Source organism: Danio rerio, chromosome 15 (genome assembly GCF_052040795.2).
Source record: "Danio rerio strain M-AB ecotype USA chromosome 15, GRCz13ab, whole genome shotgun sequence".
Classification (NCBI taxonomy): Eukaryota; Metazoa; Chordata; class Actinopteri; order Cypriniformes; family Danionidae; genus Danio; species Danio rerio.
In genome coordinates, this window is record NC_141035.1 from 12,366,468 (window position 1) to 12,390,773 (window position 24,306).

General features: G+C 37.9%; 3 protein-coding genes across 19 annotated transcripts in view; 1 reads left to right on the forward strand and 2 right to left on the reverse strand.

Annotated features, from left to right (window-relative positions):
* Nucleotides 1–709, reverse strand: part of prcp (prolylcarboxypeptidase (angiotensinase C)) — a 107,751-nt gene extending 107,042 nt beyond the window's left edge. For 13 of the 14 annotated variants that reach the window (XR_015508491.1, XR_015508493.1, XR_015508492.1 and 10 more), the window contains exon 1: nt 334–509. Coding sequence is in view for 6 of the 14 variants with exons in the window: in XM_087282698.1 (XP_087138824.1) it covers nt 334–498 (165 nt within the window). In the remaining 8 variants the exon portion in view is untranslated. 14 annotated transcript variants of the gene reach the window in all.
* Nucleotides 710–1,329: 620 nt separating this feature from the next.
* LOC147833603 (uncharacterized) lies at nt 1,330–19,584 on the forward strand. 2 transcript variants are annotated; one of them, XM_087283725.1, is made up of 4 exons: nt 1,330–1,467; nt 17,284–17,405; nt 17,661–17,920; nt 17,985–19,583. In XM_087283725.1, the coding sequence occupies exons 2-4, from the start codon at nt 17,300–17,302 to the stop codon at nt 18,048–18,050; spliced, it is 432 nt and encodes a 143-aa protein (XP_087139851.1). In that variant the 5' UTR covers nt 1,330–1,467; nt 17,284–17,299; the 3' UTR covers nt 18,051–19,583. The 2 variants fall into 2 exon arrangements, with proteins under 2 accessions (XP_087139851.1, XP_087139852.1); XM_087283726.1 differs by lacking the exon at nt 17,284–17,405 and having other exon boundaries at nt 1,336–1,467; nt 17,985–19,584.
* The window catches only part of rab30 (RAB30, member RAS oncogene family), a 35,313-nt gene continuing 12,908 nt past the window's right edge, over nt 1,902–24,306 (reverse strand). Inside the window, exons 5-6 of one of the 3 annotated variants that reach the window (XR_015508495.1) lie at nt 3,300–6,841; nt 1,902–3,206 (exon numbers count right to left, since the gene is read on the reverse strand). Coding sequence is in view for 2 of the 3 variants with exons in the window: in NM_001002750.2 (NP_001002750.1) it covers nt 6,591–6,841 (251 nt within the window). In the remaining variant the exon portion in view is untranslated. 3 annotated transcript variants of the gene reach the window in all.

A 24,306-nucleotide genomic window follows, 5' to 3' on the forward strand; every position in this document is an offset into this window, starting at 1 on the left:
GTAGTTTTTATTATTTTATTAATGTTTTTTCTTAATTTTATTAGTAAACTTTACAGTTTAACTGTTTTTACTAGTATTCTAATTAGTAATTAATTACATATCGATACATTTTAATGGATTAATTTCATGCAAACTGATACATACAATAATAATTAGTAATTTGTATACCTATCAGACTACACAAAAAATGAAAAGCTGTGTGGGTAACGTTAATGAAGAACAATATCATTATAATAACAGTATCTAATCAGTTTTGCCATGCAATTAAACTTTATGTAGTTTTATTTTATCTATAAAGACAAACGGTTATGTGAAATTAGCAATGACACTTACCTGCTGATCAATATATAAAGTGTTGTATGAAACAGATCTGTGTTGAGAGAAGCTCTGGTCCGTGTTTCTTCCTAAAAACCGAGGTTTGAGAGCCAGCGCTTTACAACTGAAGATGAATATAAGGATGAGAAGGCGAAAGGACAATGCAGAGCTGGTGAGTCTCATGGCTGAATGACTTCAGTCACTGGTCGTCATCTTGAGATATGAAGCAGGTTATTTGCATACGAGGAACGAGGAAAGACGTCAGATGACTCGTCGTTGTTGTTGTTCCTCCATGACGCAAAACTTTTAAAACAAATGTAGTAAAACGATGTTTATGTATGTAACGATTTGAAATGGCTTTTATATTTTCATATCTTACATTTCAAGTTTTTTTTAGAAACACTGGTGTGGGCTTGCCAAATCTTTTCGCAACGTATGTTAAGTGATCGAAGATTTCCTTCGTTGTCTGTTCTCCTTCAAAGCATACTATATCTAATTTCTGTCGATTTCTGTTTATGGGAACTGCATTCAGCGACACAACATGCTTTGCGTTTTGAATGCTTTGTACAATGACATTTCGTGTCATTGTAAACACGTGATCACCGCAATGCCTCTTGGGTATTGAAGTTTTATGGGATTTATGAGCTCGCTCCCGATATAAAAACTCCCGATATAAACCCTTTTATTGGTTACTGCACAAACCAGTACTAATATTTTATTATTAGAGTTTATTTTAGCTGTGCATTTAACTAAAATGTCATTCGGTGTAACAGTATTTGTATGCATGTTAAAAACAGAATCAACAATTAGAATTAGAATTTTAACATATCATAAAATTTTGTCTATTTAATAACTATAGCCTATATAATAAGTATGTTATTTTATGTTTATGTCTTTAATATAATAATTTTAACAGTTATATGAGTGTTTAATATAAATTAAATGCATAAAATGTATTGGTATGTTGGTACATATTGGTCAAATATGTAATAATATTATTCATACATTCAATAGGTGGGCAATGTGGAGGCGCATTAGGTAGTGCTGTCACCTCACAGCAAGATGGTCACTGTTTCGAGCCTCGGCTGGGTCAGTTGGCATTTCTGTGTGGAGTTTGCATGTTCTCCCCGCGTTCGCGTGGGTTTCCTCTGGGTAAGTTGGCAGTTCATTCTGCGGTGGCAATCCCAGATTAATAAAAGGACTAAGCCAAAAAGAAAATGAATGAATGAATGAACATTCAGTAGGCTACATAACTTTAAAACAGGCACACAAAAGTACAGTACGACACTTGACAGAGTATCATCTATTGAAAAAAAGGTTTTACTATATGTTCAAAACATGATTCTTATTTGTTAATACATTTGTAAAAGAATAATAATTATTAGTTATTGGCATAATTATTGGTATTCAATACATAAGTAATTCTACATTTATCTTGAAGTTTTATTGTAACATTCTAATGTAACAAAATAAAATGTAAAAAAAAACACTAAATTGAATTCAAAATTAATTTAATATTGTGGTTATTTTGCAAAGAAATGTAAAAAAAATTATGCTTTTATTTCCTATATTAAGAATACAGATAGTGTCATAATCACGTTTATTTGGATAAATGTGTTAACTTGCAGTCTATATGTGGAGTATTAATACATTAAAACAAGTTACATGAACAGAACTGCAGAAAGAAAATGGCTTATAAGCAATACTGAATCACTGTAGTCATGGCTTTATGATAAATGTATCACATATGACATCAAAAAATATATACCAAAATTACACATTATAAACAATAAATGTACAGATATCTACTTGAATATAAATCAAAAGTTGGAATTTTCTTCACTGGACACAAGTCTTGATGAATATTCACATAATGTAATTCACATAATGAAATGGTTACATATAAAAAAAAACAAAATGTATTTGCTTAGTAATATAACTATACTGGAAATTAGGACATATAACATAAAAAAAGTCCCATTGCAACACGTTACAATAAGGCAAGAATTTGTAAAACAAAGCTAGACAAAACACTGTGCATGACACATCATGTATTAAAAAAAACAAAAAAAAAAAAAAAAAACATCATACAAAACTTGAAAAGGTTATCACTTTAAAATAAAAGGTTAAAAAAGCTTAACATCATAAGCAACTGTGTGTACATATAAGGAAAATGCAATGCTATAATTGGCATGAATAACTAAAAATGCTGAAACATCTGATCTTCAAGTAAAACATTTTTAGTGTTTTAATGAATAAAAAAATTTATAATATTTTTCATTACAAATAGGCTTTTCATACTAATCTCACATTATCTTTGCTTCCTGTTTCAAACTGCTTGTTATTAACTGCTATTAGCAATTCATTCTGGACCTTTATATGCTGGCGATTCACACTGTTACCCATAATAAAAACTGCATAATCCTTGTGATTAACACCCTTACACTTTTATTATGCATTTGTTTAGTATTAAAATGGCTAAATTTGTTTGCATGAATGAGCACATGTGCACAACGCTTGCACATTCACTGTTTTCTCTTTTATCTTTTGAATTATAAGCAATACAATTATTGAGATGTGGGTATCTCTTAATCCCCCTCACACAACCACTTGTCAACACAGCGGTCTATTGTATTTCTCAATTAAATAGTTTGTTGTTGTTCTTGTTCTAATTTTGACATGGTGCTAGTGCAAGTTTTTAGCACTGTGTATACTTCTATTAAATATTAGCAACTTTTCCATCAATTTTCCTGAGTAATTATTTCCGTATATAATTAAGGTGTGTGAAGGTGTGTGAAGCCGAGTTGCAGTTGAACATTTTTTTTCTTCAAATATTTCAACAGACTATAGTTAATTACTCCACTGATGCTTGTTGGCTGACCACTATAGTGCTGTTTAGACATGGTATTAACATGTTTTATGTAATCTGATTAGATAACATAAAACACATTAATACCATGTCTAAACAGCACTATAGTCTGCACGTTTGAAAGATTTCTCTATTTTAGAGTATTATTTAGTAGAGCTGTGGAAAAAAAAAAAATCAAATAAAAAAACATGAGGAAATCAATTCTGAGATTTACTAAGTTCACCAATATTCTCTCATGGATCAATTCTGAGCATATTCTATTTCTATATTAGTCTATTTTTAGCCATATACTCATGTGGAAGAGTGCTTGTGCATATAAGGCTAGGTGGTCTTTTATGTCACAAAATAATTGTAAACACATGTAAATGTATTAGCACTCATTTAATTTGCTTGAAACTTTCCTAACTTTATCATTATGTTAGGTTCAAGTTGAGTTTGTAAGGAACTAAGTGTCTGTGAAACATACAGACAGTACCATTTGCAGTTTAGAAACTAAGCACAGAATAGATTCAAGAGAGAATAGTGATGCTTTTGAAACATCTCAGAATCAAAACTGAAACGTGAAAAGCCCTACTAATAACCAAGCATCCGATGGCATCTATGCTTTCAAATACTGTCAAATTTGTTACAAATAAAAGAATAAAAAAGCTTTGTAGCAGCAAGTTAAATACTAAAAATCTATAAAAGAGGAGATTCACAGTTCCATCGTAATGACATAGGTGCAAACAACCTTAAAGCACAGCCAAGGTTGGAGGTAACACACAAACTAAATCACACAGTTAAAAAATTCCATCATCTTTTTCTTCAACACTGAAACACAAAGACCATTTGTGCAAGAACTCATTGAAACATCTATGAATTGCATGAGATCTCATTCACACAAACTCTTCTCAACTCACGAGTGCTAAAAGCTTTAAACATCACTGTAGTTATTACAATAGCAAAGCTGCATGGACTAATTTAACTATAAAGATTCCTGGTATGTTTTGGGTAAGGACAGAATATATACAAATTGGAATTGTAGTTAACTTTGGGGTGTGAGTTTGAATCAATCTATACAAAATGAAGCATTTGAGGCAGTGCATATTTATTTTTATTTTTGTGTAAAATGTGAAAAGATATAAATGAATGATATAATTTACTTTGCTGCTAATAATTCATTGTAATTTGAAAGGCCTGGACAGGTAGATCTCATGAAACCATTCAAAAGTGTGTGGTTAGTAGGATTGAATTATGTTTTTGTTGTATACTCTTTTTAATAAATATATACACTTTTGGTGAACATATAAAAAAATTTTCATAAAAAAATGTTTTATATGCTCACCAAGGCTGCATATGTATAGTGTATTTAATTTGATAAAAAAGTATAACCCTGTATTTATTATTATTTTCACAGTTCATTTAATAATCCCATGTTGTATCAGTACTCTTTAAAACATAAGAAAATAATAATAAAAATAGGGTTATATTGAAAAGGATTGTTCTGATAACTGCATTACAGTAGTGAGAATTTTTTTCAAATTTAAACCAAACTCAAAACAATATATAATGACCCTGACTGAACCATATTTTAGTGTGAAATATGACCCAAATATGCTCCATGAGAATCCGTTGAGTCTAATGTGTGACGACAGTATGAAAATGGCAGAGGCACATTGGGTTTTTGCTATGACTTATCGAAACGGCCTGGCCTTTGTTGAGTAATTACAGCCAAACATCCATGCAAGCACTAAGAGGATTTTATATTCCTAATAACTGGCTGCCTAATAAACAAGGACTTAAATGAGGATGTTTCACATCACATCTTCCTGTCACAGATTACTGAAGGTAGCTGGCTGTAGCAGTGCTGAGAAAAAAAAAATGCATGCATACGCAACCTAAATCAATCTTGCAAGAAATCAACAACTAGTATGTACACACTAATACACCAATTGTGTGGGATTAGGTTTTCTATGAATAGTTCAACAAAAACAGAAGATGTGCTCACTATTTACCCTCAAGTGGTTCCAAAACTTTATGGGTTTTCTGATGAACACAAAAAATATTTTTGATGTAGTAACCATTAGCTAGGTTTCAGTTTTAACATGAAGTGAATCTTTTCAAAGTTCACAAAAAAGAAATGCAAATTAGGTGCATTTCCATCAATTTATTAGACTGGCTGTCTGTAATACTGGTAACCTTGCAACTAGTACTTTAGAGCAACCAAGCCAGTTCATTCGTTTTTTTTCAATCTTCCATTATTTTACAATAAATAAGGATTATTTTGAAACCCAAAACCACTGAAAGCAAGTGTAAACAGACTTTTGCAAATCAATGAAAATGTATTTCAAATTTGGTGCTTCCATCATTTGCGATACATCAACATGTGCATTAGCACAGGTTGATGGAAACCCAGCTTCTGACATTCAGAGTAAAGGGAAGAAAATACTATGTCAATTACAACAATTTAATAACATTTTACAAATATATTCCTTTGTGATGAACAGAAGAGAAAAACTCAAACCAGTTTGGATCAAGTTGAGGGTTAGTAAATGATGACAGAAGTAAATGGTTTGGGTAAATTACCCCTTTAACAGTGCAGCCAACCTAAAACAAACAGTTTCATCATTCATTTACCTTCATATTGTTCCAAACCTGAAAGCATCATATGGCTTCATAAGAATTAGACTACAGTTAAAGTAATATGGCTTGCCATAAGGTTCAGATTACATTTGTTTGTTTGTTTTTCTCCAAATAACGTCACAATTTGCCTGAGGTAAGGTGATGTGAGGATTTGTAAACAACAAATAGGCATCAGGACACAGGATTAATTATTTCACTTCCTGTAGTGTGTCATAATGCACAACAACCAATCCCATGTCTGCAATGCTTTACAACATTTTTTTTCCTGTCATCCACAAGAAAATTAGGTGGTGTCATTAAATAATTTTGCTGTTCCTGATTCAGTATATGTTGGAATTAATATGAATTTGGAACCAGATGAGGGTGAATAAATTACACATTTTTGGACAAACCAATTTATCAGGTGAGTGAAATAACTGATGAAGATCGGCATTCAAAATTTTGTTGTTGTTTTTTAAATCTCTAATATGAAAAATACATAGGCTCTTAAGTCAGCAGGGAAATCCCAACTGTTGCATTGTTCAGGAGTTTAGAAAATCTCATTGTCTGACCTACCAGCAAGCACAACTGTAAAACAACAAGGCCATGGTCCATAGCATAAAAGCTTCAGATGCCAACTTTAAAAGCAGCATCACTGATGTTTTAAAATACCCAAGAATTTAAGAAGAATAAAGTAGACCTTAGTGTAGACTGTAGTGTGCAACTACACAGTGGCCACCAACAATAAAACCACTTTGTATGCAATCCATGTTGTCTCCTCAGCCAGACAGCGTGGCCAAGTCTACTAGTTCATGCTGCAGCAGCCCAAATAGTTGATGTTTTTCCCTTCTCCGGGCATGGGAGTGGAGTCGTTGTTGTCCAACGTGTTTTGCTTGGCCTCACGGATTAGTTCGCAGGCCAGATCTAGAAAGAGCTTCTCCACGTTGTCTGATTCTTTGGCAGAGGTCTCCAGATAAAGCATGCTCTGAGAATCTGCAAACTCCTCTGCTCGTTGACGAAGGACTTCTCGCTTATCAGCCAAGTCTATCTTATTCCCTGCAAACAACAGCAATGAACAGGACTCAAATGCTCTGGTGAAAATCAGTTGTTGAGAGCTAGAAAGTTGAACATAAGCCAGTGAATTAGTTCAGTTTTAACAAGTGAGCTGTTTGCTTATTCAGCATCTAGGTCATTCTGTGTCAACTCAATCAGAGGTCCCTGGCTCAAATTTTAGGTTTAAATTATTTTCATTCTGTTTCCCAGAGATGGGTTGCGGCTGGAAGGGCATCTGCTGCCTAAAAACTTGCAGGATAAGTTGGTGGTTCATTCCGCTGTGGCGACCCCAGATTAATAAAGGGACTAAGCCGACAAGAAAATGAATGTATTATTTTCATTCTGGTGAAAAAATGCATGAATGAAAAAAATATTAATATTTAATGTCATAAATGTTTATTTATATAGTAGTAAACAGTTTTAAGAAGGAGGTCAAATAGGAAAATTTCAGCTGAGATTTAGAGCCAAATTACAGAGGGGTAACATTGACTAGCAAATGTGCCAGTATCATTTTGTTTTTACACAACAATTGGTAGAAATCTGTTAAATACTAGCCAAAAATAACACAAGTAAACACACCATTAAGTTTTTTAATTAAGATTTTTATTATTAAAGGGAAAAAATACTAAACTACACAGCCCTGTTTGAAAAAAAAAGTAAACCTTATAACTAGTAGGGCCACCCTTAGCAGCAACAACTGTAATTAAGCATATTCAATAACTTATAGTGAGTTTGTTACAGCACTGTGGAGGAATTTTGGCCCACTCATCTTTGCAAAATTATTTGCAGCAGCTCAACTGGACTATGGTCGGGACTTTGACTAGGCCATTACAAAGTATTCATTTAATTTTTCTTCAGCCAGAAGTGAACTTGTTGGTGTGCTTTGGAGCATTGTCCTGCTGCAGAAACCAAATTTGCTTCAGCTTAATGGCATATTTTTTTTATGCAACAAATAATGGGACTTACATATCAGACAATACAGTATAGGTTCAGTAATAATCATAACCGGTTATTATGTACTGACGTCATTTATGTTATATGCGCTCTGTCGCGAAAGAGGCGAGCACGAGTATTTACAATGCTCCAACGACTTAAAACTCATAAACTGTGCACAATTTCACTGAGTTTGCTGGATCAGTCTTTCGCTGATATTTACAGCAGAAGCCCCTATTTAATTGCGATTGAGAGAATGAAAGTACTCCATTTCTCTCAATCTCTCTCTCTCTCTCTCTCTCACACACACACACACACACACACACACACACACACACACACACTGTGGCCCTTTTGACCTGCTGGTGTGACTTTTCTTCTCCTTTCAGTTGTTTTACAGCGTTACTTCTAGATACAGACACCAGCACGTGTCTGCAGAGTTTTCTCCACCGTGTCTATCATGGATCAGCTGTGATCGCCGCTGCCACCTGCCGCTTATTAGTATCACATTGTAATCTGCTATTTTCGCTCCTAAAAACTGTGGATCACCCAGTAAATAAACATCCATGATATTTACTATCTCAGCTTGTTAATTTATATAATTCTTTTACCCAACTAGAAATTATAAAACCTAAAAATTTAGTTCAGTCTGGTTGAGTTGACAAAATGATGCAGCTCTTCAAATGTGAAAATAATGTTGATAGAAAGTTTTATACACCTGTAGTTAGAGTTTGATGTGATTCTTAATCAGAAAGTATGCTTAATTTTGCAGATAAACTGTTTTTATAAAGTGACATTAAAAAGTCATGAGTCTTAGTCTAATGGATTATAGAATACAATATAAAAAACCATGTAAGATAGGCACTTATGTATCAGTTGGAGATTTAGTATGGAAACAATATGTAATATGAGCAAGAGCTGGCAGGGGTACGTTTGTGTGAAAAATCCAGTTATGACATTTTGACAAAATGCAAGTATTTTGACAACAGACAGACGGACGGACGGACGGACGGACGGACGGACGGACGGACAGACAGACAGACAGACAGATAGATAGATAGATAGATAGATAGATAGGAAATGGCATGTGCTTGCTGCGATACACTCTTGTGTTTGCCATGTCCACCTGCAGTGCAACGAGTTGAAAAAAATATTATTAAGCTTTTATTACTAAACTAAAAATTGTATTATTAAACTGCCTTAAAAAGGCCTCTCTCAACTGAAACAACACATTCAGTGTGATTCAACTTTAAGCATCCACAATAACATCGAATTGCAAGCAGTAGTTGGCCTTCTTATAACATTGTGAATTGATGCTGCAAAATATTGTTGAAAACCGCTGTTACTGGTGAAATACATTATAATGTTTTACTAAATTTTTATTTGTTGTAGGCTCTAAAAGGCTATATTTTGATGATCTAGGAGCAAAGTCTAAAGTGCTTGGTGCAAAAGTATTAAGGGTGTGTCGGAATACACTTTTAGTTTTTAGGGACAGAAAAATATGCTGTGCGCCACGATGCATGGTCTCACAGGGTTGTGCTTATTAGCTTTCATTGGTGTGTTTTAAGCTTAACGTGCATTAAACCAACCAGAGTTTCATCTCCCATTCCTTTTAACAGTCAGTTGCATTGCATCATGGTGCATTTGTTATTTACATGGCGTACTTTATTAGAAGAAAAGCTGAATGCTTAACTAGCGAGAAAACAGTTAAACAGACCGTCTGCATGAGGATAAAAATGAGCCTCCTCTATTTAGCCTCTTTACTTTCTCTTTCCTTTACTTTTACTCTTTACTTTATAGGCGCAAAAGTACTGTGTTGAAACAGTGTTGTACGCACTGCACTGAAAACATCCACTAGCCTACATATTTAATTTTAACAAAGATTTGTTTCAAAACTATTTCTAAACTCAGTTTTCATTTCTAGCTAACTAATAAATTAACAATGACAACAAAGTGTAGTCAAAAAACTGAGTTATATCCAAACATATGTTCTATTCTACTGCTCCATATGATGCATACATCTTCAAAACCCAACAGGTGGACAAATCAAACTTGTTTTGGTTTTGTCATAGAGGTATTGGTTTTTATTTATTTATATAGAAAATACAATTTTTTGTAACATTTGGACTTTTACCAGCTTTTTAATGTGTGATTTTCTTATAATCCTGAATGATTGTAGCATGTCAGACTGCACGAACATGGCTCCCATGTCACGCTGTAAGATCTCAGCTGTCATAAAGTCAGACTGAACGACAATGAAGACGCCCCAAACAACAAAGAACGTCATCCACCCATGACGCTTTCGCTATTCCCCGTTCTGAAATGATTCCTCACAGCAAACGTAAACAATCGGTAGCTGCAATTTTGCACACAGCATGTGCCAATAATAAAACCAGGAAAAAAAAAACACTGCCATTTGAATTGTCGCATGGATTGTGTCATCAAATTTGGAGCTCTTATTGGTTCTTGGATTGACGCTCATCGCAGCTGTTGTCACACTGCAGGAAGGTGTCTAAAATCTTCTCACACTGTCACAACTTCATTAGTGGAAAAATCTGATCGCAACAGGAACTAAGGGGCTGTATGTGAACATGTCAAACCAACGATCAAAGATCACCGATGTAAGCCTAGGATTTCAGGAGTCTTTTAGGATTCCCCAAACTTGTCTTAAATGACAAAAATTGTGGCTAAAATCTCACAGTGTGAGCAGGGCTTTAGTCAGTCAAGGGCGCAGTCTGTTTCAGTTCCTCAAAAAAGCAACATGCCAACAATGCGCCTTAACACACCTCTTTTTGCACCAGCACACCCACGAGTCCACAAAGTGGTGCAAATGGATTTGCTGTTTAAACAACCTGGTGCAAAATGCTGGTCTGGAAATAGCAACAAATCGCGCCATACACATTTTGTGCCATATTGTGCCAGATGTATGATAGGGCCCATAGTCATTATTACTATTAGTAGAATTTCATTACAGCTCATTTTTAAAATACTAATGTGCAGAGGTGCCATTGAAAATCATTGAATCATTTTATTTTATCTTACTTTTTATAGGCACTACATATGATCTTATTCCTACTAATGTCACAGTGCATTTTCTCACACATTTTCATCACTCCAAATATAATCTTAGTGTATCTTCCTAGATGTTCTTTCTTGTAGGGCTGGGCGATAATTTTTTTTTTAACGATTAACTTGAGTGAGACGTTCACATAATTTTTTTTTGTTTGAATGAAAATGGATTTTCACCATAACACCTGACACTCGCCTCTGGGCTCCCGTAGTTGACCCTGCATTTGCCATAGAAACACACAAACAACATGGCAAAGTCAGAAAGCAGGGAAGAACTCTGAAAAATGATGCACTATTTAAATTGAAAAAAAAAAAAAAAAAACACAGACGCACAAACATGTCCACCAAAAAAACAAACAAAAAAAAACAATTCAGGGCACACAGTCAGTCATACATTCAACGTCAGACACACGCATTTCAATCTGCTCACCACACCTTGTATTTTTCATGGTATGAAGTAATGGAGAAGACAATTAAGAGAGAAGGCGCGCATATGAAAGTAACTGCTACTTATCTAATGCCGTAATCTAACGATGCTGTTTCTGGATATATGACATGACCCAGCCACAAAGATGTTAATTACTGTAAATATCAACACTGACAAAACTTGCTCAGTGCACTAGACTGATCTACCAGATGCAGAGACCCCATGAAAATAAAAGCAATAAAATGCAATCCACTAGCCTAATGTGAGTAATTTATATGAACTAATAAAACACAAAATAAAATGAATAAATCTCTGAATCCATGTTTATTGAAAAAAGGCCTTGGAAAAGGTTCTCTTTTTAACAATCATTATGAGCTTATTTTAAAGGGGTGGTCCAGAAAGTAATTTTAAGGCTTGGTTGTGTTTATAAGATGCAAAGCAATGTGTGCTTATGTTTCCAGGGTCTCTGCAGATAACATGATGTCAAATTTAAGACCTATATTGCAATATCAAAAACACGCGAGAAAAAATATGTAAAAGCACAAAATTAGGGGTAAAATAAATGTATTTAAATTGAAACGTACTAAAGACAGGTTAAAGGAACCATTGAACTACAGAAAAAAACAAACATCTTAACGCTGATTTATACTTTCGCCTGGCGCCACATCGCACACCTCACAAAACGGATGAGGCTTTTATACTTGACGCATTCGCCATTGAGATATTTTTTTAAATGACAGGGGGCGGTCAAAAAAAAAACAAAGTAAAATCAGACGAATAAAAAGAAAATCATTATCATTGAAGATGTTTTTGGGAGCCTCTTTTTTGTTTTAACAAATGTATACCTCAGGTTTTTCCAAAGTTTTACAAACACTTTCCTCCTTTCCCATGGCTGTTGCAATTTCTAGCCAAGAATTATTGGTCATCTGGTTCTCCCTATGATCACACAATGATGGATCATAAAGATGTCAGTACAGACAGACGTACCTGTTTTAGACAAAATCTCTTCAAAGTGTTTTATATTCAACTCAAATCAAATGTGGCGCCGCGCAAACTGTTCACCTGAGTCTCAAAAAATTTCATTAGCTCCGCTATGGCGTTATTTCACTGACAAATGTCGTGAGCGCAGTATTACAAGTCAAGAGTGCATTCATGTAATACGAGCTAGCGAATCTCTTTTCTCATGCACCGATTTCCTTTGTTTGTGGACAAAACTGCGTGCTAGCTCTCAAATACATTATGCTGCTTACATGCAAATTTTCTCACTCTCAAATACGCACTGCTCACGCACACATTTCCTTGCGCGCTCTCAGTACACTGTTCCCTATTCCTTTTGTGCTTTTTTGATGATTTATATTAGTACACTATTTCTTACCAATAACCAAAATACTAAAATAGATTTGCATATTACATGTTTAATCTAATTAAACATCACATTTTTGGCTTTTTGTTATATGATGAGATATTTCCAGTTTCAAACACTTAAAGACACAGATAATAGTTTTATTTTAAAAGCATTTATCATATTGTGCTGCGTCCGACAGATTGCACTATTGTGTTTTTCTCTTCTTTTTCATTCTTTTATATCACATTTTACCTGTTTTTATGTTTTTTAATCATTTTTATTATTTGTTTTTATTTTTATTTTACTTGTTTCTTTTATTCTTGTTTATGTAAAGCACTTTAAATTGCCACTGTGTACGAAATGTGCTATATAAATAAACTTGCCTTGCCTAATCATCCATAAGGTGCACCATAATAATAAAAAAAACAACAACATTTAAATACAACTAACACAAGCAGGAATGTAACAGTGATAGAAAATAGGGAAAAACACTTGATAAGGTATTATAGCCTACTGTACTATTCACTCTTCAAATAAATGTCACTATCAATCCCATTTTATCTCTAAAATGAAGTGAACTAGTGGCTGCTGTACAGTATTTTGTAAAGTACAGTAAAGTGCTTCAATTAATCTGTTGTGGTAATACTATAGTTGCTATGGTAACACAACAAGTGTATTATAAACAAACTACCCAGTGCTTTAGATTTTTTTTTACAATATAGGGTATATTATTCTACAATTCACCACACTTTACTGTAGTAAAACTAAACTGTATTTCATTTTATCAGTTCACTATTTTTAATACTACAGTATGCTGAAGCATCTCTGGAGAGCAAAAGCACGAACAGAGTCCGACGGAGTGAGAGCAGATCATTCGCACGTGAGCAGCCAGTGTTTTGAGACCTCGCGAGCAGTTTTGTCCACGAGCAGTTTTGTCCACTCTCTCGTATTACAGCGCTCCCGACTTATAAAACTGCGCTTACGACATTTGTCAGTGAAATAACGGCATACTCTGCCAGCCGAAATCATGTCACGCGCACTCAAAGGGAACTTCCTCAAACACAGTGATGGCGTCACATTCGCCGCGCGCACTGAGTTTGATAACAGAAAGCTGATTGGCTATTGCAAGCTGACCTGTTTGTAGTTGTAATACCGCAAATTACAATTGGACTAGTGAAATAAAGAACTACAACACCCCAAAAACCAAGCAACAACAACAACAAAAATTAATTAAATGAGCATTAGATGTAGCGTTACATGGACATCGCAAAATTAAGACCTATGCAAAAATATTTAAGACCCAGAACAGCGAATTTAAGACTTTTTTAAAGCCTTAAATTTCGATTTTTAAATTTTAGACTTTTTAAGACCCCGCGGGGACCCTGGTTTCACTTGAAGGAAATTGCATTATTTTTTCAGATATCTCACTTTGATTATACACAGCTACTCAGCTAACATAAAAACGACTGTTATATTTCTTAGTTCCTCTAAAACAGGGGTCTCAAACTCGCGGCCCGCGGGCCATTTGCGGCCCTCAGTGCAATATTTTGTGGCCCGTGCCGACCGCTGTACACTGACAGAATCAGCGGAGCGGGGAGAGAGAGCGCTCCCCGCTCCGCTGATTCTATCCGTACACAGCGGTCACTGGCATTCCCCGCCCGCCGTCTAAACAAAGGGGCGGGGATGCCGGTGACGTCACCACGCACCCCGCCCCTTTGTTAGACGCTATGACGGGCGGGAAGTGTGATTTATACTTCTGCGTCAAACCTGCGTCAAAAGCGAAGAAACTCGACACAGAGGAAGATTTACACCTCACTGCCCACTAGCGTTTCGGAAGTGTTAATGCAGACCAACAGAGACAGCGCGCAGAAGTATAAATGCACAGCTGCGCGCGTTGCCTGCGCCGTTAGTTGCGCCGGTCACTTGACGCAGAAGTATAAACCAGGCAGGGAGGGAACTCGCGCCTGCCAGAACCAAGGTAAGCTGTTCCCGCCCCTGCCTGCCACTTAGCTACCTATCTGCAGCCTGCCACCTACCTAGCTACAGCCTGCATCTTATATATATTATAGGTAGATACAGACTGGTACAGACTGATGTGACTGGAGTGGGGTGGGGGTGTTTTATTTATACATATATATACATATATACATATATAAGATTTGATATAAGATATAAGATCTGGCCGCAAGAAGTAGGCAAAAGATGCCATGTTCAGAAGAACTGTTCATAATCTTCACTCAATGTTCTATTAATGTCCAGGACACTTCATGTTCAGAAGAAATAATTAAAACTGTTAATAATGACATTTGAGGACTTTTTTTTGTGAAATCCCTTATGCGGCCCAGCCTCACCCAGACTTTGCCTCCTGCGGCCCCCAGGTAAATTGAGTTTGAGACCCCTGCTCTAAAAGGCCCGCCCTTAAGTGACTCTGATTGGTCATCGACATAATGTGCTGCTATTCGTGGATCGGCTTCACATCACGACCGTAAAAGCACGCGCTTTTCTGCTGTGTAAACATGCAGTCAACCTCCTGCCTGCTCTCTAAAATAAAATCTGACAAGTGTCTGTAACGAGTGAAAGTGGGGTGTGGCTCCATAAACAGCGTTTGTGTGTGCGTCTATATGTGTGTGGTGTGAATGTGTGAACTTTCTGTAACAAGCGGATGTGCGTGGGACTTTCTTTTTCTCTAATGCTCGGATTAAGTTATTTTCTGAAATATATCGTGACAGAAGAATAAAGCACAAGATGTGGGATGTTACCTGTTGAGCCTTGATTTATTATCCTGCTGCGACCACGAGTCAGGTAAGCTAATCTGTATTTTTTTTTTAACTCAATGCCTTACACAATGTCTTTCATGTGTATCTGGAATATGCAGGTGTAAGTAATATAAATCATCCACATATCTTTTGCGACTTCATTATCTGAGATGTGAAACACATAGAAAAGCTGCCTGAAGACAATCAGTGCAGTCCCGTGCGCACACACATAAGAGACACGAACATGCTGGCTGAGTGTGTGTGTGTGTGTGTGTGTGTTTACAGCAGTTTGACTGATAAATTTGAATTTGTAGCTAAATTGTTTGCCCGCAAAGCAGCATTTCGCATTGTTTACATCGTTGCTACAGCATACCGTTAACGCTAGACACTGTACATGTCACAATCAATTCTAACAAATAAAAACACTTACTTGTAGCTTACAACTTCTGCTTTCAGGAGATTTTAGCCGAATCCAGCACTGAACTAGGAGATATTCTGGAGCTGTTTTGTCAAATCATGCTTGCAGTGTGTTTTATAATTCTCTGGAACATAATTAATATTGAACTGTAGGCACTTCTGTCTTTGAGTCTTGTCCTTTGAAAGAGCAAAATACAGAAACAGACGAAGCTCTGTGGAAACAGCCGTGTTTAGACCAGCCTGATCTCTCGAGAAAACGTAAGTATTTTACGTTTTGGCAGTTTAGTGGCTAATTCGTACGAATTCGTACAAGTTCAGTTGTAAGAAATTGTACCATTTTAAAAAGGAGGCGTGGCACCTAACCCCACCCCTAAACCCAACCGTCATTAGGGGATGAGCAAATCGTACTAAAATGTACGAATTAGATCGTACGAATTCATACGAATTAGCCACTAAATGAAAAAGTTACGAACTGCCGTGAGATTGTGTTGGTTTAGACACGTTTTTAGCTTAATCTCAGCTATAACATTACAGCGCCTCTGGCCACGGGCCTTACCTGCACAGTGTGGAATGCGCAGTAAACAAACTTGTGATCTCACAGGGGGCGGAAGTATTTTTTGTAGTCCACCAAAAATTCATTCATTCTAGGCTTTGCTAAGCTAACTCTGTAAAAACCAAGGTCTCCCTTTGCATTGAACTTAGAACTTTTTACATCTAGAGATGTTGTTTATGTTTACACAGCTACATTACACATCAACTAAAGTTTAAAATATGTGATCGTAGTGGACCACCCCTTTAATTGTAGTTTACTTTCACTGTAATTGTATGAAATGGTTTAATTTATATTATCATTATTATAAAAGTCTTGTACGCAATAATAAATACAGCTTGTTTGTCACGGTCGGTGAGGGAAAAAAGGAGTGAAGACCCAATTGCAGAAAAATGTAGGATTATTTATTATAAACTACAAATAAAAATAAAAGGCAAAACAAAACTACCCCGAAGGGGAAAACATGAATAAAAATTGTGATGATCACCAGCGAGATCTAACCACCAGATGACACACACACACAGGACTACAAATCCGCCTTCTTCTGGACTACATATGCATACATGCACTTCTCCCAGACACTCACGCCTGCTCACTCATCTAGCTTGATTACATTTGCACACCTGAGGACTTTCAGAGACTGATTAACACACACTATTTAAGCCACACATTCACCCCTTCAGTTTGCCGAGTCTTGTTCACTGTATAGATGACATTACAACGCGTTAATCCTGTATTGTTTTCCTGTGTTTTTTCGACTTAGCTTTTTACTCTTGTTCTCCGTGCCTGCCGCCTGCCTTTTTGACCTCTCACCTGTGTACTGATTATGATTCTGGACTGCCTGAATATATCTGTTTATACCTGTTGACCATTGCTTACCTGACAACAATTAAAACCTGCATTTGGATCCTACCTTCTGTTGTGAGTGTCATCTCCGCGTCGTTACAGAAGACTCGGCCACACAATGGATCCAGCGGGGATTAAAATCATGTGCCTGCGTCAGGGAGCACGGCCGATAGAACAATGTGGAGGACTTTATCAATCTGGCTCATTTAACCACGTTGGACGAGGTATGCCTTATGATCTTTTTTCACGGTGGACTGTCTGAGCCCCTTTATTCCAATATGCCACTGCACAACCCCCACTGGACGCTAAGATATTATATAGATCTGGCACTGCAACTCAGTGGGTCCTCCTTCACTGTAGGAGAGGTGGAGGACACCCCTAAATATTTTTTGGGGGGGGGGGGCAAAAGACAGCAAGACCCACCGGCAATGGGTCTTGCTGCTCCACCCTTAGTAATGTTATTATGCTTGCATCTCCAGTACTCCAGTCCCCTGTTCACCAGCCTAGACCCCAGCCTGCTCCCAAGATGGCCGCCACCATTCCTCCAGCTCACAAGAGGGCTACCTTCAGTCCTCCAGCTCACAAGATGGCTGCCTACAGTCCTCCAGTTCACAAAATGGCTGCCTTCAGTCCTCCAGCTCACGAGATGGTCGCGTCCTGTCTGCCAGTTCACAAAATGGCCACCTCCAGTCTTCCAGCTCACAAAGTTGTCACAACCAGCCCTCCAGCTCACAATGTGGTAAGCGCCAATCACCCACCAGCTCACAAGATGGCTTCTTGTTCCGAGTTTGTTCCTTTCTTAGTTCCTGTTCCAGTTCCTGAAACGCCATCACCTGAGCCACCAGAATGGCCACCACCACCTGAGTTGACAGAGCTGCCCTGCTGAAAAATCCAGCTTAAACCAGCCTAGGCTGGTTGACTGGTTTTAGCTGGTCAACCAGGCTGGTTTTAGAGGGGTTTTGGCCATTTCCAGGCTGGTTTCCAGCCATTTCCAGCCTGGTCTTAGCTGGTCAGGCTGGAAAATGACCAGCTAAATCCAGCTAAAACCAGCTTGACCAGCCTGGTTTAAGCTGGACATAGCTGGTTTTGGCTGGGCTCCCAGCCTGGCTAGGCTGGTCAAGCTGGTTTTAGCTGGTCATCTCCGAGCCTGACCAGCTAAGACCAGGCTGGAAATGGCTGGAAACCAGCCTGGAAATGGCCAAAACCCCTCTAAAACAAGCCTGGTCGATCAGCTAAAACCAGGCAACCAGCCTAGGCTAGTTTAAGCTGGATTTTTCAGCAGGGTGCAGCAACCACCAGAGCTGTTACTGCCAGAGCTGCCACCACCACCTCCAGTGCTGCCAGATCCTCCAGTGCAGCCAGACCCTCCAGAGCTGCCAGACCCTCCAGAGCTGCCAGACTCTCCAGAGCGGCCAGACCCTTCCTAGCTGCCACTGCCACCGCCAGAGCCGGCGCCACAGCCAGAGTCGACGCCGCCGCCTGAGCTTCCTGAATGGCCGCCGCCTGAGCTTCCTGAATGGCCACAGCCACCACCCGAGCCTCCTGAATGGTCGCCGCCCCGTCATAATCCTGGGCCACCTCAGCTCCATGCTCCAGGCCCTCCGCAGTTCCACTCTCCATGCCTTACGCAGCTCCACGTTCCAGGCCCCTTCGCAGCTCCACACTCGGGTCTTCTGCAGCTCCATGCCTCCATCCCTCCCCCTGTTTCGCCTACGCTCCACCTCCCGCCTGAACTATGTTAGGAGCGTCTGGAATCCGCTCCTTAGAGGGGGGCTCTGTCATGATCACCAGCGAGATCTAACCACCAGATGACGCTGGTAAACACTCACACACACACAGGACTACAAATCTGCCTTCTTCTGGACTACATATGCATACATGCACTTCTCCCAGACACTCACGCCTGCTCACTCATCTAGCTTGATTACATTCGCACACCTGAGGACTTTCAGAGACTGATTAACACACACTATTTAAGCCACACATTCACCCCTACAGTTTGCAGAGTGTGGTTCACTGTATATGTGTATTAGAGATGCGCGGTTGGCGGTTATAGCCGCGGACTACAAATAAAATTGGTCAAAAATGTTACTGCGGATGGATGGCGGATGGATGATGATTTTTGTCATGCGGTAGCGGATGAAATAATAGCCCATCCGCACATCTCTAATGTGTATGACATTACAACGCGTTAATCCTGTATATTTCCTGTATATTTTTTCTGTATATTAATCCTGTATATTTTCATGACTTAGCTTTGTACTCTTGTTCTCCCTGCCTGCCGCCTGCCTTTTTGACCTCTCGCCTGTGTACTGATTATGATTCTGGCCTGCCTGAATATATCTGTTTATACCTGTTGACCATTGCTTACCTGACAACGATTAAAACCTGCATTTGGATCCTACCTTCTGTTGTGAGTGTCATCTCCCTGTCGTTACAGACGTAGTGATTATGATCATGCGCTACATGTAAGCTGCATATTGGTATCACACATGATGCCCTTAGGAGTACGTAGGCTTTTTTTTACACATTCTGACATTATTGATTATTATTGACAAGGCATACAAGCTATATGAGGGATTATACTGGTAAGAAAAGTCAGAAAAGGAGTACGAAGTTAGAAAAACATATAACATTTATCTTTTGGGGTGATTCAGGATTTCGGAGTCCATTTTAGGTCGGGAGCCTCGTGTATTTGTGGGTGTGTGTGTGTGTGTGTGTAGACCAAAGGGAACAGGAATGTCTTTGAATTTCTAGTTGAAGGTGTGGAAATATAAATTTATATCATCTAATTTCAAATTAACAATAATCTATGTATAACTAAAAAGTTATATTCTCTGGTTTTTAATTATATTATTTCATCGACATGCCAGCTAGGAGGGTCATTTAACCTTTGTCTTTCTGATTACAAGCTAAGCCAAAGTAATGCAAATTGTCAGTTTCACAGCATGGGGTGTCTATTGTTTTCTCTTTTCGATCAAATGGTCAGGCGGTTTCTGTCTCCAGAACATGATGAGATCAAAGCCTGAAAAAGCAGTTTACCCTGCCGACCACAACTCTTAATTTGCATGCTTTGTTTAGCCAAATCCCCTCCTAAGAACACAATATAGACATGAAATCTTTGTCTCAATTCAGACTAATTCAGACTTGTGAAAGAACTTGCAGACTGCGGACCTCTAGTAGGCTCTTGCAGACACATGGACATCTTAAAGACGCTGTATGACTGCAGATTAACCAACACGTCTCAATAAAGGAATTCTGCTTGTTCCGAGTCTCCTGGACTGCGTTCTCTCTTCTTTTCACTCATTTATTTTTTTTTACAACAACTTGGTGCCGTGTCCCGGATAGAGACAGAAATCATCAAATTCTCAACAATTTGCCACAAAAGACTGAAATCCACGTGGAATTCAACTTGAACCTTCAAGATCAAGGAAACTTCTTCAGACGCAATCTTCAGCTCAACGGCAATTTGAAGTCACTCAGCAGACGTCACAAATTCTCAACTATTTGCTGACTGCAACCCTGATGAACATTGAAGCTACCTGAATACAAAGATCAGATCACTCCAGACTGAATCTTTTCAGCTTAACCTCGATTTGGTGAGTTTCACTCTTTCAAAAGAACCATACAGACCAGTCTATACACATGGTTATTCTCTGCTCCATCAGAGAAAAGTTAACAAACAGCTGCAGGGTTTGTTTAACAAAAAGTTATTCTCTATTTCAATAGAGAAGTAACAGTTTATCCTCTGTTCAGACAGAGAAGTGAAGCCCTACGTGCTATTTTCTTTTAAAAAGTTATCCTCTCTTCAGAGAAGTTAAGCCTTATGCGCTATTTTCTTTTCTTTTATTTTGTTTTCCCTCTGTTCAACCAGAGAAGTTTTAGCTATACAAGCTAATTGATGTTATCTCTTGTTCAGGCAGGAAGTTTTAGCAACATGTGCTAATATTGTTACCCTCTGTTTCGCCAGAGAAGAAATTACTACACTTTCATCTGAAAAGTTTTAGTATTTTTACTTTGTGATAATAAGCTCACAAAATGTTCAGACAGAATACAAGACTGATTACTACAACTGAAAAAGGTGGTTTAACATCTCCTTTATTGTCAGATCAGGATTTCAAATCGCTGCTAAGACAGCACATGGACTCAATAACAGAGTCAGTCAGGCTAAATTTGACAAAGAAGAAGGTCTAAGAGAACTGAGAGTTCACACAACAACACTTCTGTTGTTCAAATTCAAACAGTTTCCAGAACACTAGGACCTAGAGAAATAGACAGACTGTCTCAAAGCTTACCATCAGCACGCACAAATTTTTCAGAGTTTAGCAGAGCACTAATCAGCAAAATACGTCTTTATGACATGTCATTAACAGAAGTCACCCAGCTAATGTCTCAAGTTCTCACTGAATCTGAATTCAACAGTTTTGAGCATACTGTGACCTCTAAATTACAACATGCCAGTAAGGATGATTTGAGAGAGGGTGTTTTGAAAGCTCTAAAGAACATTGTTGGCCCAAAGATTGACTGGTCAAAAGTGACTTGTTGTGTGCAAAGGAAAGATGAATCTGTGAATGAATTCACTGAGAGATTTTGTCAATCCGCCATAACTTACAGTGGATTAGCTGATAATTCGGACAGTGTGCTAAATGATAAGGGACCCTAGTCCGCATCTGGTCAGATGGCCTTGCAACTGAATACAGACAAGCTTTGCCATTTCTTAACATCACCTGGTCTTCCACCACTCTCAGAAATAATATGAACAGTTTAGCCTTGTGGGAAAGAGACTCTTACATCAAAGACAGAGTCAGATTTGAAGCAGCTGCCACTAAGGTCAACACAGAAAAGACATCAAATCACAAATGTCTTAGGAAAAATATCTGTTGTCATTACTGTGGTAAAAAAGGACATTGGATGAGGGAGTGTAGAAAGAATAAAAAGAACTTTAAAGAGATGAAAAGGGTAAATCAACTTCTGAACAGTTTGCTAAATGCCCTTTACATACCCCTCCCCTCATCACTAAATCCATTGAGCTGTCCACAAAGATGCTAACCATTTTTTGGCTGTAAGTGCTTAATGTCCCAGTTCATTTACAATTAAGATGAAAGACTCTTTGTAAAAAGACACAAAGGAAACTTCTTCCTTTTTATTGGGGAACTCTGCTTAAGTCCACTTACAGCCTTGAATGTGTTTAACACATTTTCCAATCACTACCCATTCAATGTTATGATGTCCGATAGGACTGATATTTATTGAATGATAGTTTGTGTCTTACATTTTAAAGTTTGCCCACCACACTCAGGGACAGAACAGGACACACAAACCAGTGAGGAGCCCAGGGCAGAACTGAAGGCAACAGGCTTCAGGGGCCGCACCCTGTGGTGAAGACTCCCTTTTTCCCCATTTACCCTTACCTCACTGTTTTATAGGTGTCATAACTTTAAGATTAGGAGACAGAAAATACACAACACTATACGATCACCAACTTAACACAACCACTATACAGTCACCTGAATAACTAGACACATGAACTGTATGATCATACAAGTCTATGCATGAATACTGCTGGTCTGCTGTTTCCCTGTTTTCTTGTGTGCAGGTAAACACAAACACTGCATCTTCTCAAGAAACACTCTGAACCAGAGCATCACTACGGAGATCCATGAATGACAGGAAGTCATCAGATCAACTCTGTGCTGGAGAAGAACCACAAGAAACACACCTCACAAAAGACTGAACACTATTCACAAGCCATGGACTTTCAGAAGATCTGCAGTTTAACTACATGATTTTTTGTGTCATCATGTAGGATTTATAAAAATTACAACTGATTGTCATAAACGTGTGAACAGTTTTGAAATCTACACTTACATCTACGTAGATATTGAAATGACACAGAATAAGTTAAATGTGCCTGTAACTTTTCAAGTTACATGACTAGAAGATGGGGCTTCTGTTATCATACAGAAGCCATTGAATGGTTTTAGGAAAGCTTACAAATTTATATTTTTTTTGTGAGAGTTTTTAAATAACTCTCAAAGGGGGAACTGTGGAAATATAAATTTATATCATCTAATTTCAAATTAACAATAATCTACGTATAACTAAAAAGTTATATTCTCTGGTTTTTAATTATATTATTTCATTGACATGCCAGCTAGGAGGGTCATTTAACCTTTGTCTTTCTGATTACAAGCTAAGCCAAAGTAATGCAAATTGTCAGTTTCACAGCATGGGGTGTCTATTGTTTTCTCTTTTCGATCAAATGGTCAGGCGGTTTCTGTCTCCAGAACATGATGAGATCAAAGCCTGAAAAAGCAGTTTACCCTGCCGACCACAACTCTTAATTTGCATGCTTTGTTTAGCCAAATCCCCTCCTCCTAAGAACACAATATAGACATGAAATCGTTGTCTCAATTCAGACTAATTCAGACTTGTGAAAGAACTTGCAGACTGCGGACCTCTAGTAGGCTCTTGCAGACACATGGACATCTTGAAGACGCTGTATGACTGCAGATTAACCAACAAGTCTCAATAAAGGAATTCTGCTTGTTCCGAGTCTCCTGGACTGGGTTCTCTCTTCTTTTCACTCATTTATTTTTTTACAACAAAGGGACCCAGGAAAATCTGTTAAGTGTCCTGTAATTAAAATGTCACCCAAAGAGGCTTAGAGCAGACTTACTGGCATCAGTAGTCATAAACTGTCCTGTAGACTGAACCCAGATTTTTCCTTAAAATCAATAAGTAGTTTTAGGGACAAGCCCATTGGTTCTTTTTTTTATTGACATTGGGCTGGCCCAATCACAAACTCCTAGTATTTTGCGCTCTTTGTGAGCATGCATAGTCTGTGTGTATTTGTCAAAATAGTCAAGAGTCAAAGAGAAGAAACGGAAGAGAGGCGCAGAGAAACTGCGGGAAACACACGTTTCATTTAGCTGTTCTGAAAAGTTTTCCGTTCATTCTAGTACATGGCCAAAAACGCAAATCTGGTGACCACACACACTCTGCCAATAGCTGCAGCCAGTAGTCCAGCTGGTGCCTTGAGCATAAACCCCAGGTAGGAGTATAGTGCATGCCGGACAGTTCATAAAAGATCTACTGCTGGATCTCATCTCACTGTAGTTTCTA